The sequence below is a fragment of the Vespa mandarinia genome, chromosome 6 (genome assembly GCF_050613455.1).
Source record: "Vespa mandarinia isolate Hongniang chromosome 6, ASM5061345v1, whole genome shotgun sequence".
Taxonomy (NCBI): Eukaryota; Metazoa; Arthropoda; class Insecta; order Hymenoptera; family Vespidae; genus Vespa; species Vespa mandarinia.
The window spans coordinates 9,312,755-9,331,462 of record NC_140815.1 but is presented as its reverse complement, the minus strand read 5'-3'; the positions used below and the strand labels follow the sequence as shown (position 1 = coordinate 9,331,462).

Here is an 18,708-nt window from a genome sequence, read left to right as displayed (position 1 = left end):
GGCACGCGTTAACGCGCGAGACTAAGGTTAAGAAGAATTTTTTTATTGCATTTTACTGCGCGATACCACGAGCACCTCTTTAGTTTCAGTGTAGCGCGCCTTAAATCAGGAAAGTACAGGAAAGTCGTTTGCAACGTGCTGCGCAATCCTCCCGTTCCTCTTCACCCTTCCTCTCTCTCTCTCTCACACCATTTCTCTCCTTTCCACGTGCACCTTTCCAGTTCAACCGTCTTTATCTCTTTAAAAGCCGGGCCGCGTAGCGGTTTTCCTACGTCGTCGTTTCGCACACAACCAAAGCTCGTACATTCTTGCGAGAACTAGGAATGTGAATCGGAGCCACGCAGATGACAAGTCGAGAAAAGGAAAAAGATTACTTCTTCTTACGAACGATATGTTCTGCCGTTTATTTCTTAATTTCCAACCAGAGAAGAGAAGCGAGAAGCAATAGCCTGCAGCTGCATGTCTACGGCAAGACGAGCATAAAGGCAAAGGAGGACCTTACTTGAATGTCTTTCTAACGGGGTTCTCCGCTATTCCATAACCTTCCATCTTCCTTTCCTCTCTCTCTCTCTCTCTCTCTCTCTCTCTCTATATATATATATATATATATATATATATATATATATATATATTTCTCTCTCTTGGTTTCCTTTTGGATCCGCGATCTCCTTGCGGCATCACCGATGACGCTGTTCAACCTTGTACTACTCCATAATCATTCACGATATAGCATCGTGCACGTGCACTTGTCCCTAACGGCGTCTTGTCGAATATCGATCGATAGTTTCACTCTTTATTACCAGTGTTTTTCAATTTTCACCCATCGTGAATCGTTGCAAAATAACGTCGACGATGAAACTCGTTAGAAGAGATAATAAATTTCGCATTGTCCCGAGTCGATCTTTGCACCGCGCAATCATTCCTCTAATTAGAAGCGACTTCTACCGTATAAACAATGCCGTCATCCGTTCATTTTTTATGGCTAACTAGGATAAGGGACGTGAGATCGACGAGAGCATCGTCGATAAACAACTGCGCGTTGTTCCTATTTTATTGTCATCGAAGCGACGCGCAAGGGTTATCGCTCCTTTTTTTCGCCTCGCGTTCTCATTTTATTAAATAATCACGAATTTCTCGAGAGTCATTTCTGTTTCAATTTTCCGCTTTTCTATAGGTTTTCTTCGTAACTACGCAACCATAAGTACTCGATGCAACCATCGACGATCTCCGTAAGAACACTCGTAGGAAAGTTATGCGCTTCTCGCTTTCACCCGATCTTTCTTTTTTCTTCTTCTTCTTTCATATTCGTCACTCGAAACAGGTTTTATTCGATATTTGCAAGAGTTCTCCTTAGCAGCTTTGCTAAGGAGAGAAACGTCTAAAGTCTTTGACATTAACGTACAAAAGAGATTTCGGGATATCGAAAAGTATATTTCAAAGTATTGAAATCCTTTGCGAAAGTTTCTCGAAAGATTGGTTTCGTTCGAAAGCTTTGAATCTTCTCGTTCGAGTTATCGAATAAAACAAAAAATACTTCAACCGGTCCTCCTTTCAGCGAGCTCGACTGGTCAGTCTAAACACCATTGTCTAACATTCAACGATCGCGCGAATAGTCGATGTATGTGCCGTCTGGTTTCATTTCACATCTGCGGGACTCACGGTCTAGCAAGTTTCGCTTCGGTCGGTGACCCTTCTCTCTCTCTCTCTCTCTCTCGTCTTTTCTTTTTTTTCTCTCACGTCCCCTTTGGAGTCCATTCTTATTCCTCCTTTTCGCCTCTTATCCTGCCCTTCGTGTCCTCTCTCTATCTTTCACTCGACCGAAACCCACCTGCGGTCTCGCGAGATGTTTTGAGAAATGATGTTCTGTCGGAGAGATGATATATTCAAACGATAATTACGTGGAATTTTGTGACACGCATAAATATATTAGCGATTCAGCTGTGATGTCAAAAATTTAGAGAAATTTTCCAATAATATCAAAATAATGAAAGCTATGGAAAAGAGCATGCAAAGAGTACGGTCTATCGGTCAGAGACTTTCACTTGGCACCTGCTTATTCCTACAAATCGATTTCGTTTGTATGCTTTTCTCGGTTAAATATCGATGTTTAGCAGGCGTCGGGAGTTGAATCGGCGCGATATACGTTTAACGTATTGAAAACATTAATACTTTCTAAATACTTATTCAAAGGCACGAGGATCCAAGGAACCTTGCGGTCGAGTTTCTTAGATATTTTAAGTCGATTGACATTTTTCTTGTTGACCACTTTGGTGTACTTTTACATAATTTATGTGGAATTGAATTCTGGATTGACAACTACGTGACTTTTCTTGAACACGTAGGAAAAAAAAGAAAGAAAAGAAAAAAAAAACCAGAAAAGAAAAGAGTTAAGAGATTAGTTAAGTATCAATGGAATGTCTGTGACAATCAGCCTATCCGTCGTCCAAAAAGTAACTCACAACTATTCGCAATTGTAAGATGAAAATAGGTAAAGTTGTCATCGATCGTAAAATAAGGATCCATTATCGATGGATCATACTTAAAAATAGTTGAAAATTTCAATAAATCGTGCTTCGTATCAATTCAGTCTTATTCGTTCGGTTCGAAAGAAAAAGTTTCTTTGTAGTGCCGACACGGATCGACGCACACCTGTGTCAGAGAACTTTAAATGGAAAAAAAGAGCATTCAGAAGCACGCAGGTTGTATCGAAGAAAGATACACGAGGCTTTCCACTCGCTATTTCCTACTTTTCTCCGATAAAGGAAAAACCAGACGGCGAAAGGAACAACACTTTTTGTTTTCGCGTGTCGCTTCGAAGCCTAACTTGGTTAGTCGTATCGATTCGAGCTAAGTAATCGAATACCGTCCGAATAGAAACGTCGATCGTACGAGAAACTCGTCGATCAATTATTATTCGTCATAAATTATTTAGCTAGCGTATACGGGTCATTGATTGTAGCCGCATCACCACGGGAGAATATTTTTACGCTCGACGGGAATGCTTTCACGGAAGAAAGCGCCTTCCCAAGCGAGCCAATTTCTTTTTCTTTACGCTCGAATCGCGATCGATGCCTTCGCTATGCGTCCTAGTTGACCGAGACCATCGAAGCTCTTTCAAACGTTTTCTTTATAATTCAATATTTGCGAATATTTACTGAAAACTTATTCTAGACGGACGATCCCTATATACTATAGTTCAGACGAGATATCGTGAGAAAAAAGAGAGGAAAGATCGAACGAGAAAGAGTACAGAAAGAGGACAAAGATCAAAGAAGAATCCTAACAAGACTTCCGGTAAGAGAAGAATCTACCAATGATTTTGTTTTTTCTTTTTTGCTTTCATTCCGTCCGAAGGGACTGTAAATCGATGTCCGTCGTTTAACGTTCGTTTGGTCAATGCGCTGTCTACTTGTCTTACGGTGGTCTCTCGCCTCGACTCGACTTTATATTCCCTCGTCCGGTTTCCGACTCGACCCAGACTAAGCCGACGATACACACCATCCTTCTCTCTCTCTCTCTCTCTCTCTCTCTCTCTCTCCCTCTCCTTCTTTCACTCCAAATACGTTTATGCTTTTCTACGTACACCGAACGTATGTGTGCGCGTGTCGGTGTAGATAAAACTGTTATGTCATAAGCCAGGCAAGTATATAGAGGCCATTCACGTGGGGAGTAGAACTTGAGCGGCTTCTTAGGGGACTCTTTTGCTTCGAAGAGAGCGTTGAGATCTCAGGAATCGCAACGCCTTTTAAAATTGTTTGCCCGATGAAAATGACAAATACAAAAATAAACGAACTTACCTTCGTATGGAGAAACGCCAACGACTTGTTCACGTTCTCGATCTTGTGTACTCGCATACGACCATTGTTGGGCTTGGCCAATCTTTCTCCCGAAATTATTTCCAACAGTTTAAGCAATTTTTTCCCATCCGCAAGGTCCGTGAACAGATCGTCCACTTCCATGCGAGCCTGAAACGTCGATTATTCTACATTTATTTTCTCTATTTGTCTCCCAGCTAAAGTTATTTAAGTCGAGTGACATACTTGACTCGAGTACGAAAGAACAAGTACATATATATATATATATATATATACCTTCAAGAGGAAGGAATTTATCCATTTTGTGAACGTCTTCTTTTGAATATGCAGACGTTCCTCTTGCAGGGCCTTTATACGGCCCTGCTCGAACTTGAGAACGTCCTCCCTCTGAGTCATTCTTTTCTGTATAATCGGACCACCCCTGTATCTGTCGACTCTCGGTGGTGGATACGTGGGGAGATAATCGAAGCTGTTAAGTCGTCTTCCTTGGGGTACGGCGCCGTGCCCAGATCGGGGCTCATACTGCGCCCCTGAAACAAACATTTTCCATTCGTTAGGAAAAAAAACTTTTCTCTTCTTCCCTTCGGATACGTCGAGTAAACATAGGATTGGGCTTCTAAATGCTTTCCAGATGAAATCTACAGGGTTGTGCTATGAGTAAATCAACGACGCCAACAGGATACGGCGGTTTCCCCATAATGTCAGGGGGAAGGGGAAGGAGAGAGAGAGAGAGAGAGAGGAAAATGACCTAAAATAGAGTAGTTTTGTAAACGAGTTCTACGACAGAGGCCTGGCTATCTCTATTTTTATCCTAAAACGGAAACGAGGCCTTTTTTATCTAACGCTAGGGTAGGAATTGGGAATGTTTCAACCTCTCTTTCTCTCTCTGCTCCCTTTCACGGTATAAGAACCTTCGCGACAAGCGTGAATAATTCAGCGAAGAGCGAAACGTTACATGCTCGTTATGACGCGCAAATATTTTCCCACGTGCTTGATTACAACGACGACGACGACGACGACGACGACGACGACGACGACGACGACGACGACGACGACGACGACGACGACGACGACGACGACGACGACGACGACGAAAATGACGACTTGTGCTTTTGTAAGAACGAGCTGAAGAAGCCAGAGGCCTGGAAGAACAAGCTGGACGAGGAGGAGGAGGAGGAGGAGATGGAGAGGAGAGGAGAGAAAAATAAAGGGGAAAAAGGAAAAGACGAGAAGCAGCAAGAGGCAATCTCGCGCTGGTAGTCACCACCGGCCCTTTTGTAGACGCTGAATCAAATAGGCAATTTGCTTTCGCATTCACGTTCACGCTACACGCCGTGGTCCATGCGAGGAAGAGAAAAAGAGAAGAGACCTTAAGAAAAACTTTATGACAGGGAGAGCACGGAGACGCGAGTACACAGAATGGCAGTGACAATAAGCGAGGACAATAATCTTGCCAAGTCACGAGGCTGACAAGAAACGAGCTGCTCGCTAGTGCTGGCGTTGCAGTTCCTCGCAATGTCCGACGCTTCGTCGTGCTACGTACGAGTCTTTCGCGCTTGCTTTTATTTACTTCTAAAGGAGAAAAGAAGCCATTGTCGAGGTACCGTCTCCCCTCCTTCTATTCGAGCCCGCTCCTTTAAAATATATTCTACGTTTTCCAACCTCCGAGTCTCTCAATGCGTTTCTATCCTGCTGTCCCTAAAGCGTCAGGATTTGAATAATGACGTTCTTTCGAGATATCTCGAAACGTTTCATCGTTCCTCGAGCCATTCATTCGAATTATCTCGAAGGGAATAAAACAGAAAATAATATTTATTTCTCTTCGTTTCATTGGCAAACGCACAAGAGTCTTAATTGCAAGTTTACTCGCGTAAAGAGTTCGCGTGCAAAGGAGTTGTTCTCGTATACATACGATATAGCAGCATAAACGACGACCTTTTATTATCTCTCGATGTGCCGCACGAGTCTAACTCCTTGAATAGCGAAAGCCGGCCGATGGAGCGTTTAATTACCGCTTATCGAGTGAATCGGTGCGACTGGTATGTGCAAGTTAATGCAATCTCGATTATTACGTAGGCAACAAACAATGTATAATCGCACATCGTAAAGACGTCTAAATCCCAAAGCTACAAACCGATATTACGCATTTACTAATCGTTAGAGATCATTTTACTCTTTACATTTAGATCGCCAATTTATGCTACGTCGTCGAATCGCGAACGCGCAAAAGGGTTAAAAAGAGAATGACGTATCGGCTTTCCTTTTATCTCCAGAAGAAGTTGATAAGATATCGCGCAAAAAATGCCGAGCCAGTGGTCGTTTCTGCGCTAAACTATGCGACATTTCGAAACCGAACAAACATCTCGTTTCTCTTTTCCTTTTTTTCACTTCCTATGGTTCTTCATCAAATAAGACTATGAATGAATCCATTGATCTCACTGGGTTGCTTCCTGCCCACGTAGATAAGACTTTTTACCTCTAATGTAATCGACTATAAAAAGCAAAAAAGGAATATCCATATTCGGTTGTTTGACTTGCGTTGCGTCACATAGAGCACAGACTCGAGTAGTCTCTGTAAATCGAGATTTACAAGCTTGCAAAGTCGCGATTAACTCTCGACGTCGCAACGATAATTCCTACTTTTAGGTTTTTTTTTTCTTTTTCTTTTTTTTTTTCCTTTTCTATGCTAATGCAAAGGCAAATTCAGATTTACGATCGTCCACGTCAAGCTATAATGAAAAAAGCAAACGAGTTCGTTTCTTTCTTCTTTTTTTCTTTTCGAAAATGAAAATCATCTCGATGATAAAATGTTAAAGAAATATCGATTTTACGATCGAAATATTTTGACAGGGCGATCTATATAAAGGGGGAAAAAACAAATAACAAAAGAGAGAGAGTGTGGGGGGGGGGGTAAACTTGTTTTTGGCCGCATGATCAAAACAAGCTTCCACGAGTCGTCCCCGCATTCCTAGAAATGCTTTTTCTTTTTTCATGTTTTGTCTTATCGATAAGTGTTAATCGGATAAACGTTCGAGCTTTATCGTCGTATCGTGCTTCGAAGAAAGAATTCATTTTTACGCGTTAAGAAACAAATAATCGCGGAGAAAAGCAACGATTATTGTTGCGAGATAATATATTACTTACTTGAAAAAATACATAATAGCGCGACTTGATTAAAAAGAAATAAACAGGTTCGATGGTATCAGATTCGCGATATATCCTGGGTGTCCAGGAATGACCCTTTAAAGAGTGCTACACGAACGTTAGAAACAATGACGAGGAGCGAATGACATCGTAGATTTGATTAGAGCACTTAACCGGCCACCGCCCGATATAATGTATCTATGTATACAAGCGAGTGTTTCTAGTCGATGAAAAGCACGTAATACGATTATAAGACACGTATGGCAAATTCTTCGAGCGTGACGTTTCATGAAGCAGTACCCCCCCAACCCTCCCTCCCTCCCTCTCTCTCTCTCTCTCTCTCTTATCGCATCGATTGTACGAATTTTTGCCATTTCGATCTCCGCGAAGAGCAGAAAACGACGACTTTGATCGTGAATCGCTATTCCCCAAGGACACATATTGTATCTACATGCGTCGAATAAAAAAAGAATCATTATTTTTGACTTTATTCTGTTTTACAAAAGAGAAAATTCTCTTCTCCGTTATCTCTCCGTGACGACGACGCGTATTAAGTACAGGTGTGGTCGTTACGAAATCTTCCTTCGAAGTCGGTAGATCGTTCTTAATCTCCGATCGGTCTTAGAATCGACGATATAACGAACTAATCCTATTATTTTACGAAAAGAAAGAAAAATTAAAGTTTTAACGTGCGAGCGATAAAGAAGAGGATCAAGTTTGATTTTTTTGTAGAAATTATCAGTTTATCGGTCATATCGGCAACGATAGAAAAAGAAAAAGGTAAAGATTTACCGTAATAAGTGTAATAATTATTGTAAGCCATCTTGACGATCCGAGATCCGCTGCTTAACGTGGTAGCTCAAAGAACTTTCTCGTACGTTCCCATTCGAAGAAATATCATCGACGATCTTTTCGGTACGACCGTAAAAGGCTTAGAGAGAACGAACTTTATGCTACGGCGAACGGTAACGCGCAACTGGTTCGTTGGCAGCCAAAGACCACTGACTGACAATACTCTTATCACGGATAGGGCTATGTAACGCGTGTGCGCGAGTATGCGTATATCGCCGTTCAAAAGAATCACGTACCTATGTGAAACGAGCATTGGCGTGGGACAAATCGTTGGATAATGTCCGAGAAATTAAAATAGAAATATTTCACGTGTTATCGCGTATGTATAGGGAGACGATGCAATAAGCTCGTTTAACGAATTTCACGTTGTCACCGCTTATTTAAAAGATTAACAATCTTCGTTTCGCCTATTAAATACAGCGAACTCGTAGCACATGCGCCTTTTATCGCTGCATTTTCCTACTTTAATGCGATCGAACAAAAAAGCAAAGCGATTCACGACCCCGCTCATATATTTCGAACTTTTCTCTTTATCTTTTTGCTTCTTCTTCTTTTCCTTCTTTTTTCTCTTTATTGCGGAAATACGCGGGACGACTCTATATAGTCCAATCGTCGAGTCTGTAACTGGTTTAATTCGATTCTCTCGACGCGACGACGTTTTAAAGACTAGCGCAGCACGCTAAACTCGATCAATGACGAATCTATAAATGAGAGAGGAAGAAATTTTTTCCGACGAAAAATAGAGGAAGAGGAGGTCCAAACGGCGATCGATCGATATAAACAGCCGAATAAATTAGCATTACATTATTTTTCGTCGATAGCGTCGTCGTTGACAATGATAAATGTATAGTCCGGAATATCGGGTCGTAGCGAAAAGAAGAGAGATTTCTCGTTTCCTTGAATATCTTTTCTTTTTTTTTTCTTTTTTTTTTTTTTTTTCTGAATCGTGGAATATCCCAGGTCAGTGAAGCAGAACGTCGACTGGAAGCACATTCGTAGATAAACTCTAGTAGAAGTACATGTTTGGCGCCACGTGTATTACGTCTCGACGGACGAATGATAATGAGGAGCGAATAGCCGAAGAAAGACGAGCTTAGAATTTAGATTAATTTACATTAAAAAAGTTCTAACTACGTACTCGTGATCGAAACTTGAAAATAGTTTTCTCCGGATCCAAGTGCTAGATTTTTATTCGTTCGTAATGTTTAATTTCGACGATGGCAGGAAATTAAAGAAACGAGCCTTTCTAATAGCTAGATTATTAAGTATACTTTACAAGTTTGTTCGTTTGTTCGTTCGGCCTCTTTAACGAGTGTAATAATAATGACAAGATACTCGCAACGCTTACATTCCTTGCTACGAAATGATAAATCTAAATGGCACGTTAATTAGAAATTAAACGCGAGAATCGCGGTTATATTCATTATTAGGTGCGCGTAAACGCCTTAATGAAAATTACGAAAGTGTACCATTAATTATGGAGCTAATTAACGTTAGAACAGATCTCTCCCTCTCTCTCTCTCTCTCTCTCTCTCTCTCTCTCTCTCTCTCTCTCTCTCTTTCTGCCTTCTTATCGCATCGCATTAATACGATAGGTACATCGAATCGGATCGTATCGGACGGTGTCGATTAAATTTCGAGAGAATTGTCAACGAACGAAGGGCGTCTGTATCTTCTTTCGATAATCTCGTCCTCGAAAACTTGTAGACTCCAGCCAGCTCGATTTTTCGTTATTTCTAATAATTCACAATTTGTACGCTCGAGAAGAAATTCGAACGAAGAAATTGAACAAATACACGTTCGAACTTTCCAATTCTTTTCTAGGTCGCGTTGCCGATAAATGCCGTTCGAACGAGGTAACATTGTTGCCGCGAGGAAGTGCGAAATTACACCGGAAATACGGTGAACGCATCGAAAAAGACGAGTGAAAGAGAAGCGAAAAGACCGCACCGGTGCGGCCGTCAAAGCGAAATAGGAGCCGTATTATTATCGGCGTTCGCATCAATTCCAGTCCTGTAGTACGATGCGCGATACACTGGATAGAAGAGGAGACTAACAATAAGTAGTCTCTCTCTCTCTCTCTCTCTCCTCCCCCATGTATACGAGCTCTTTCTGTTGACATTGATATCACGGGCAAACATCGTTCGTTCGGCCGCGCGCACACGCAGAGAGACAAACATCTGCGCGCGATAGAGAGGAAATGGGGGGACAAACATGCTCTGGGTATGCCTTGCAAGTTCAAAACGTATGACGACACGTCTATATTTGGCTTGGAACCGACATTCCATCTACATATCTGGCATACGTATACGTACATGTATCTAGCTCTTTTTCTTTTACCATATATCTGTCGCAACCTTCGCCGATACGAGTTTTTCGAGAAACTTTCGTCCTAGATCGTAAGCGAATAGAAAAAATTAACGTTCCTGTGTCCTTCACGTGGAACAAGATTTTAGACGAAAAATCTCTGGCTGATTTGTCTCGTGTTCTCGATAAAAAATAAAAATAAAAAAAAAAAAAAAAAAAAAAAAAAAAAAAAAAACAAAGGATCGTTCCGTCTCTCTGTCTTCCCGAAAGACCGGAGGAAAAGTTAAAGGTAAGCGATCGATCAACGTCCCAGAGGTTATTCGCAGTGTCGAGTCGTAGTGTCCTCTCTAGCGCGAATAATAAGAGAAGTCGAGCGTGCCTTAGAACATCCAGTATGAGAAACTGATTAATGAAGCGTGCGATATAATCGACTAAGAGAGGATGAGAAAGGGTTAAGGGACAACTCGAGAATCGAACGTCGTTAGACCTCGAAACGATGTTGCGAACGAAGAGGATGAATCCTGCCGTCGTCGACTCGAATGAAGAAGAATCAACACCTCCGGTGCTGTCGTCGCGTACCAGCGTGAAATTAATATTCAGCTTTCACCTCAGTGCTCGTCCATCACTTCGTAAAATGTAATTATTACGGTCGATACTCCTGGCTCTGGCTTTTCATCGCTCGAAAGCAAGAGGCTATTCCGTAGTCGTTGCAATTTCCGAGCCGATAGTTGCTTGCGACATCTTCTCTACGATCAGGATTTCTCGTATAATCCAAAACAAAAAGATGTTCGCTTAAGATACGATACGATCTCGTTGTTCCGTCGGATTAATGCGCGTAACGTTAAGGACGATTCGGTCAAACAATATTGGCTTACTGTACCTTACGTAATACGATTTCTTTATCGCTTTATCGTTAACGACTATTTTATGGGAAAAGAGAAGAATATTCTATATTTTGGCGCAACGAGGACGACGAACGTAACAGTTTTCCTCGTAATTTGCTCCAAATCTCTGATCAACTTGGCGCAGATGGTTCGCGATCGTTCGAAAAATGAAACGAAACCATACGCTTGTCGTCCGTACCGGGACGTGACCACGATCTTAATAATATGTCGCGTTTCTAAGAGTTCGACGATTTATTTCCTTGTTTCGCGAGTTACACGTGTAAATTCGAATCTCAGCGAATTCTCAGCACACGACGAATTTGAATTTTAATACTTATTTCCGCAGCGAAATTCTTAAAGTTTACTCGAGCGCGCCTTTTAATGCGCTTTTAATCGCTTTGCGGAGTCCCCGAGAGAATGGGAAATATATGAAAAAGTTGAGAGAGTAATTCGACGTAACGTTTGCACAAACGACTCGTTTATTACTGACCTCGTAATCTTTGAGTGCCGCGGGCGTACATTTAAGTAACAACGATCCCGCTGTTCAACTGCAGGAAAACGCTTATTACGACTGCCGATAAGAAGAAAAGAAAAGAGAAGAAAAGAAGAAAAAAGAAAAGAAGAAAGAAAAAAGCATTTTGTCTCGCGGGATTTTCACGATAATTTTTCTTCACTTTTTTACTCGTGTTAAATTAATGACACCGGCTGTGATCTATTTGCCTTGTCATTCAGCGACAATGTGACAGCGGCAAAACGATGTCCTTATCTCTTATAACGATATGAACGAAGTTCAAGCGACAAGAGGAGCGAGGAAGGAGAAACTTTCAATTAGTAATAAAAACACAAATAATCTTACAATCGAAAGTGCCAAGCTCAAACGATTGATAAAGAAAAAAAGAAAAAAAGAAAAAAAGAAAAAAAAAAAAAGAAACGAACGAGCTAAAAAATGTTACACGGTCTTTCGAATTAAACGCTTATATTTGATTGACTCGCTTTCGGTTCCAAAGTAAAACCTATATACCTATGCGCGATGTATCTACGTACATACCATGTGTATATATATATATATATATATATCTAACGAAAGAAACAGAGTGTATCAAGATAGATAAATTACATGAAATAGCGGAGGAGTAGTGAAGCATGACAGGGCATTTACATCGGGGCCCAATAATTTATTTGAAAACGGGCGTTAAGACACAGATAAGACGCAGGGCCGAACGTGTAAAGTTGCGCGATACAATGAGTTAAAGAAGAAAGAGTCAAAGGAACGAAGCGAGAAACGACGCTATTTATACGATTAAAAAATGGCTTTAAGTCGTATTTAATGTGCCTGCAAATGAAAAAATGACGATTACCAAAAAGAAGGAAAATACAAACGATCGCGTAATCTAGGAGTGACGTAACCGTTTAAAAGAATCGACTTCCACGCCTCGATTTGTCATCTATACCGCCTAACTCAATCGGATGAGTAATAATACATTGTTATACAAAAACGCGGAAACGATGATACGCGTTATGCGATTTGCAAAGTTTACCGAGTCGAAAGTAAGTTCATTTCTGGATTGGACCGAAAGCTCGCAAGTCGTTTCCCATTGATTTCGCTCGGACGATAATCGCTGTGCTTAATTACTGCAACGAATGCGGCATATTACGCCGCCACACCGTGCGAATGAATCATTCTGCGCTCTGCGCGCTCTTCCGTGCACATCTTAAGAATGCGGAATAGCGACTTTCACGAAATACGATTGGGCAACGAATCGCAGGTTGTGAGAGTCGTATTGTTTAAAAGCGGGGTTAAGAATGGATATTCATGGCTTGCGCCGAGCTCCCTCCCTTTCATTCGTTCGAAGGAAACATAAGAAAAAGAAGAGAAAGACGATCAAAGAAAAAGATCTTCTCCACGGGGTTTGAACGGGATTTAAATCTTGCAGGGAAAAGGAAAGCAACGTTTTGAAATAGTGGTAATTTTTCGAACGAAACACGTTGCAATAAAAAGAAGGAATAAAAAAGGAGAGAGAGGGAGGAAGAGATTATTATATGCGTTACGATCGCGTCGACGTATCTCCGTGCGGCATCTTAAACGCTCGGCAAACGCCCTTTGTAAATTTCGCCTTAATGGCCTTTATACTCCCACGTGCCACATTCGGCCTCTTCCATCTTTCCATTATGCGCCGCCGAGGGAACACGTTCGTTTCGTTTCGTTTCGCGTTCGCCCGCGAAATTCGTCCCGCCGGATATGAATACAATGGAGGTGGCCGGCCCGGAGCGGCAAATTCAAATGACGCTTCAACGAGCCATCTCTCATTTTCTAAGAAAACTCATTTACGAAAGACACATGAATAATGGTAAAAATGTACTTGACGTAATTGAGGAGAACCATTTTTCGTATCATTTATTTACAAGGTGTAAAAAAAGCTCTTATCATGTCGCGCTCGCAATTTGAAAAGATTCACGATCAGTAAACGAGATGATCTGTCTTGACTTTTGCGAGGAGATGAATTCGATTACATTTCGCCAAGAGAGCTGTGCCTCGCATACTCTCGTAATGGACCTTTAAACGAGCCTCGGCGACGAAGCGAGTTACTCTCCGTTACCGTACTTAGAGAGAGAGAGAGAGAGAGAGAGAGAGAGGACGGCTTGCTTAGCTCTTAGGAGTGAAAGTGGCGAATCCTTCGAAAGATCGTATCTATCGTCCAAGGAGAATTCTCCTTGCGGAGGAACGACGGTCGATCGGTCGATCGGTCGGTCGGTCGGTCGGTCGGTCGGTCGTTCGGTCCATCGAGTCGCGGTCGACGATACGCGGTGGTAATCCGTGTGCTTCTACGAGAGAGTTATTCATCGAGCCTCTATCGATAGTCGCGAATCTACTCGAAGCGAAATAAAAGGAAAAGTTGTACGCTAGGAAAAGAAAAGAAAATTGACGGATATTATCCCAAAGACATTTGCTAGATGATTATACGAAAGCGAAGGCACCTGCTTGCCTACACTCTCCCTCTCTTCTTCTTATAACTCAAAGGAGAGAAAGAGAAAGACGAGTTTCTCGAGGTAGAACACCTGTTTCTATTTCTCTTTTTGTTCTCTAGCCTGCTCTCTTGCGCTAATGAATCGGATTCGTCCCGGTCCCCGATGGGGGAGTGGGACGCGCGAGCTCTCACGTTCCCCGCATTATAATGCATTCGACGATAGTTCTCGTCTCGTGACGTCACGAACGGGCTAGAAAGTCGATGAGAAAAATCGAAATTCCAGCGTGTGTCCTCGCGGCATAGGTTCACCGTGACGCGCGTTCTTAACGGTGGCTTTTCAATGCTCTTCGCACCATGGATTCGAAGATTTTCGTTCGCGCGATCATGACGAACAAACGACAACGATTAGCTTTTCGTTTCCAAAGAAACGAAAGATCTTCTACTTTGAGGACAATGACGACGATGACGACGACAACGGTAGCGCTAGCTCGTTGCTTCGCAAACTCTCCTTTCGTCTCGAGTTATCTCTTTCCTTTTCTCGTTTCTCCTTTTATCTTCCCTAATTTGACGTCGTCAAATTGAAGCACCGATTATCCGTACCGAGTTTATTCGTAAGTACCGATTATTCGTAACCGCTGACCGTAAACCACGAACGTTTTCGAAGCGAGAAAGAGAAGAAGGAACGAAAGAAAGGCGGCGATCCGTTATAGCGAGAAGAAGAGAGAGAGAGAGAGAGAGAGAGAGAGAGAGAGAGAGAGAGAGAGAGAAAGAGAGAACCCAAACGATCTCAAATTTTCTCGCGGAAATTGTAAATCGTTCGGTCGAATTAAGTGGGTTCATTCTCTTACTTCCAAAGACAAAGTTCGTACGCGACAATTAACGCGGAATATAATTGTTCCATATTCAACGAAATATCTTTTAGTTTAATAAAAGTTCGGACGGATTTAAAGGAACTTTTATTTACCGTCGACCGTTGTCGTTTACTTATCGACCCCTCCTCCTATAACGGTACATATTTGCACCATTCGGTTCGATCTTTTAAAAAAAACGAACGACTCGTTGTTTATTAGCAACGTTTCGGTATATCGACGTAGCGCAAATCGCGTGTACAGTTACGAGCGACACAGATACCGTCGTGTACGAAACTTGCCTCGGCTCGAATCGACCGAGTACGTAGTACAAGCGAGTATATATGCAAGCGAGCGAGAAAGAAGGAGAGATACGGGATGCCTCGCTCGCTCATAATTCGCCATAAATTCAATTATTACGAGATAGAATAGATAACCTATCGGCCGAGTAAATATACTCCTCCGCGACTCTTTTGCGCAATAAGCCAAGCGATCTTTTTCCAAGCTCATTGCCATTCGCGAAAACAAGAGGAAGTTCGCGAGCGTTTCTTCGAAGAGATCATCGCGATAACTAATAATAGAAATGATTTGATTCGAGCTAGGAAAAAAAAGGAAACGTCTTTTTGCGAACCTTGGACGACTAAGAGTCCCTCTAAATAAAAGCCCTCTTTTGGCTCATCGTTTAAGTCAGTGCGCTGCTTCGACGTTGCTTTTTTTTCTTTTCTCTTTACCAAAAATGAAGTATATTAAAAATCAGCCTAGAGAAAGGGAGCCTTCTCTCTTTTCGAGGAGGACTCGCGCTTTTCTCGCCGAGGCACGTAAATCGCGGATACGACGGATGTCGTAACCCGAGTCGCGAGTGTTCGTTGCTCCCGCTGACTCCCAGGACTCGGCAAGGATCTCTCTTTCGATTCGCTTCGACGACGGTGAGAACGGAAAGAATGAGATATAAAAAGAAGGAATGCGCGCGCACGCGCATGAGAGAGAGAGAGAGAGAGAGAAAGACAATAAGAAGAAGGAGACACCATGACCGCATACGTACGAGTTCCAAGAGCGGTCCAGCGACTTCGAAGCGGCAGCTCGATGCGCGCGAGCGTGCATTCGTGATCCTGTAGTTTATCCTTCGTACGCGTCTAAGACGCGACACGACTTTACTACTCGGCTCGGTCTGTGCCTCGAGAAAAAAGAAAGGTCCATTGAGAGAGAGAGAGAGAGAGAGAGAGAGAGAGAGAGAGAGAGAGTTACGCTCCTCGTCCAACTCCAATGACACCCCCCGGAGGGCCTTATTAGTCCCTTCCCTTTCTCTCTCTCTCTCGTATCACTTTGCGTTAGTTCTCGCATAAGTAAATACGTAAGCTATCTTATTATACCAGGGTATAATATCTACTTACGTATATTTCATATATTTTGCGTTTCTGATACTTTTCGACCGGCTGGTGAAACTCTCCGTGCTCGCGGAGTAATAAGATCTCGATTTCCGATCCGTGCATCTTCAGTCGGATATCTTATTTTTCATTATTATTATTATTATCATCATTTATAAACGCAACGTGCGGTAGGCACGTTCCTTCGGATAATTCGAGTAGAGAGGCGATCCGCTTTCCAGGATCGAGTTTTTGAATTCTCCGCCTAACGATCCAAACCGAACTAACAACGACGATCCAAATCGTAGGATCCAACGATATAGCGACTATTATCGACTATTTCAACGATGTGTACTCTTGATAAAGAGGTTTCTAAACGACCTTCTAAGTCGTTATCTCTCTTTAGAAAAATTCGTCTACATATGTCGTATAAGAGTACAAATCGTTATCGCTTTTTTCTTCTTTCTCGAAATTTCCATTGGAGAATGGATTAATTCGTGAGTCGAAAAGAAAAAAAAAAAAAGGAAATAAAGAAACACGATATTCGTCGGAGTGACGCGTCGGTGATTCTAGAAATGCGAATGTAACGTCAAAATTTTGCGATGCGATTAAGAAAACGAAGAATGACGACGAGGAAGAAAGGAAAAATGAAAAAGGAAAAAAAGAACGGATAAACTTATAAACGCGAGAACGTACGTACGCACGTAGATATATATACAACCTGTTTGAGAGCGATAAATTTCGAAGCGTGTACTTTCGACAAGGCACGTACGTACCTACTCCGATACGATTGTCGAATAAATCTCGAAAAGTTGCTCGTATCGTCGAAGGCGTGAAGAAATCTCTTATTACCGGTTAAGACACACGATCGCGAATTATACACAGCTCTCGGTCTGTCTACGTACGTACGTACGAATGAATGTATACGCTCGTGTTCTGTGTGCGTGTATATGTATGTATGTATATATATATATATATATACATATATGTTTTTCCTTCCGCGTTTACGACTGCGTCGCGAGCTTCGTCCTTGCGAGAGTCTCACGATAGAGAGAAAAAAAAGAGAGAGAACACGGACGCGCGCGTTTCGCGATTCGAATGGCGTAGAAGAGAGAGAGAGAGAGAGAGAGAGAGAGAGAGAGAAAGAGAGACTTTCGAAGGAGCGCCGAAGGAGAGGAAGGCCGAACACGTCGAATTCCATTGGGTATCGAGCGCGCGCGCGCACTCATACACACACGCACACACAACACTAACTTCAAGCAAAATCGTTTAACCCGAACTTGCTTTTCCGCGAGAAATAAAAAAGTTCGCGTTGAAAATTGGAACGAAATCTTACCTTCGCTTCTCGTGCCTCGATCTTATCCGAAAAATCCGGTCCGTTGGCTTCCGAACGGAGAAGAAATCCTCGATAACCCAAAAACCGGTGGAGGCACTTGAAAGAAACACCAGCGTTTAAGACTTGATCTACCCGTGAAACGAAGAGAGATCGAGAGAGAGAGAGAGAGAGAGAGAGAGAGAGAGATCGAGAGAGAGAGAGAGAGAGAGAGAGAGAGAGAGAGAGAGAGAGAGCGAGAAAGAAAGGATGGAGCAGACAGAGAGAGAGAGAGAGAGAGAGAGAAAAGAGAATTACTTCACAAATCCTCGTACGGCTTCTCTCGATCTTCACGTCCTTCCGAAAGATTTATCGCGGCACTCGCGCACAGAATACGGAATACCGCTACTAAACTCGTTCGAAATAGGAGACGCACGAGGACGAATCCAGCGGTGGCAGCGGTGAACGACGCGCGTGCGTGCGGCGTGCGTGCGGCGTGCGGCGTACGTCAATTTTCCTATCCGTTAGTGTGCTCGACCGTGCCCGAACAACTAAGGAGGTCTGCGCCAATGTCTCCGAGTCGCTTTCGTATTCGCCCGCTCGACCGACTTGCCATTCCCACTCTTCTCTTCCTGTCCGGTAAACTAAACTCCCCACCTTTTTTCTCCCTTCCAACTTTTATACTTAACGGCGCGCATTTCGATTATTAGTTGGCGCGCCATCTGTCGTCCACCCGAATCGACAGCTTCATTTTGATTTTATCTGAAATAAAATCAAAACGAATCATACGATTAATCGAGCGATCCTTTTCATAAATACTCGAGCTCCCTGTGGTCGTTCGTAAGATACGATCCAGCGCGTATAAGAAATATGAATGAAAAGTTTATAGTAAGACTGTCTTGTTTTTCAACTTATTACGATTTGCCTCTTCGTCACCAACGACAAATTGCAAGAGTATATAAAAGATTATAAATAGACTATAAAATTATATCTCCTTTCGTACGTTGAAAGTATTAAATTAATTCGATAAAAATAATGATAAAAATTATTAGGTACAACTCGAACGATGCAACTTCACGGTGGACGCAGTCCTTGTTCCTTTTGTTGCCACCAGTCTTCGATACTGTCGCTTACGTTTTCTATTGGCCAAAAGGGGATGCCATTTGGCCAATCGCGTTTAATCTTTTGTCATCGCATCAATTACTAATGCCCACGT

The 18,708-nt window shown here is 42.4% G+C and overlaps 1 protein-coding gene across 5 annotated transcripts in view; it reads right to left on the bottom strand.

Annotated features, from left to right (window-relative positions):
• The window catches only part of kst (spectrin beta chain, non-erythrocytic 5 kst), a 37,745-nt gene extending 19,669 nt beyond the window's left edge, over positions 1-18,076 (bottom strand). For 4 of the 5 annotated variants that reach the window (XM_035883132.2, XM_035883131.2, XM_085657967.1 and 1 more), the window contains exons 1-3: positions 7,752-7,963; positions 4,092-4,345; positions 3,798-3,965 (exon numbers count right to left, since the gene is read on the bottom strand). In XM_035883132.2, coding sequence (XP_035739025.2) covers positions 3,798-3,965; positions 4,092-4,345; positions 7,752-7,782 — 453 coding nt within the window. In that variant the 5' untranslated portion in view covers positions 7,783-7,963. Of the gene's footprint in view, positions 1-3,797; positions 3,966-4,091; positions 4,346-7,751; positions 7,964-17,516; positions 17,613-17,810 lie in introns of those variants that run through there. The other variant, XM_035883135.2, reaches the window with a different exon arrangement.
• Positions 18,077-18,708: the final 632 nt, after the last annotated feature.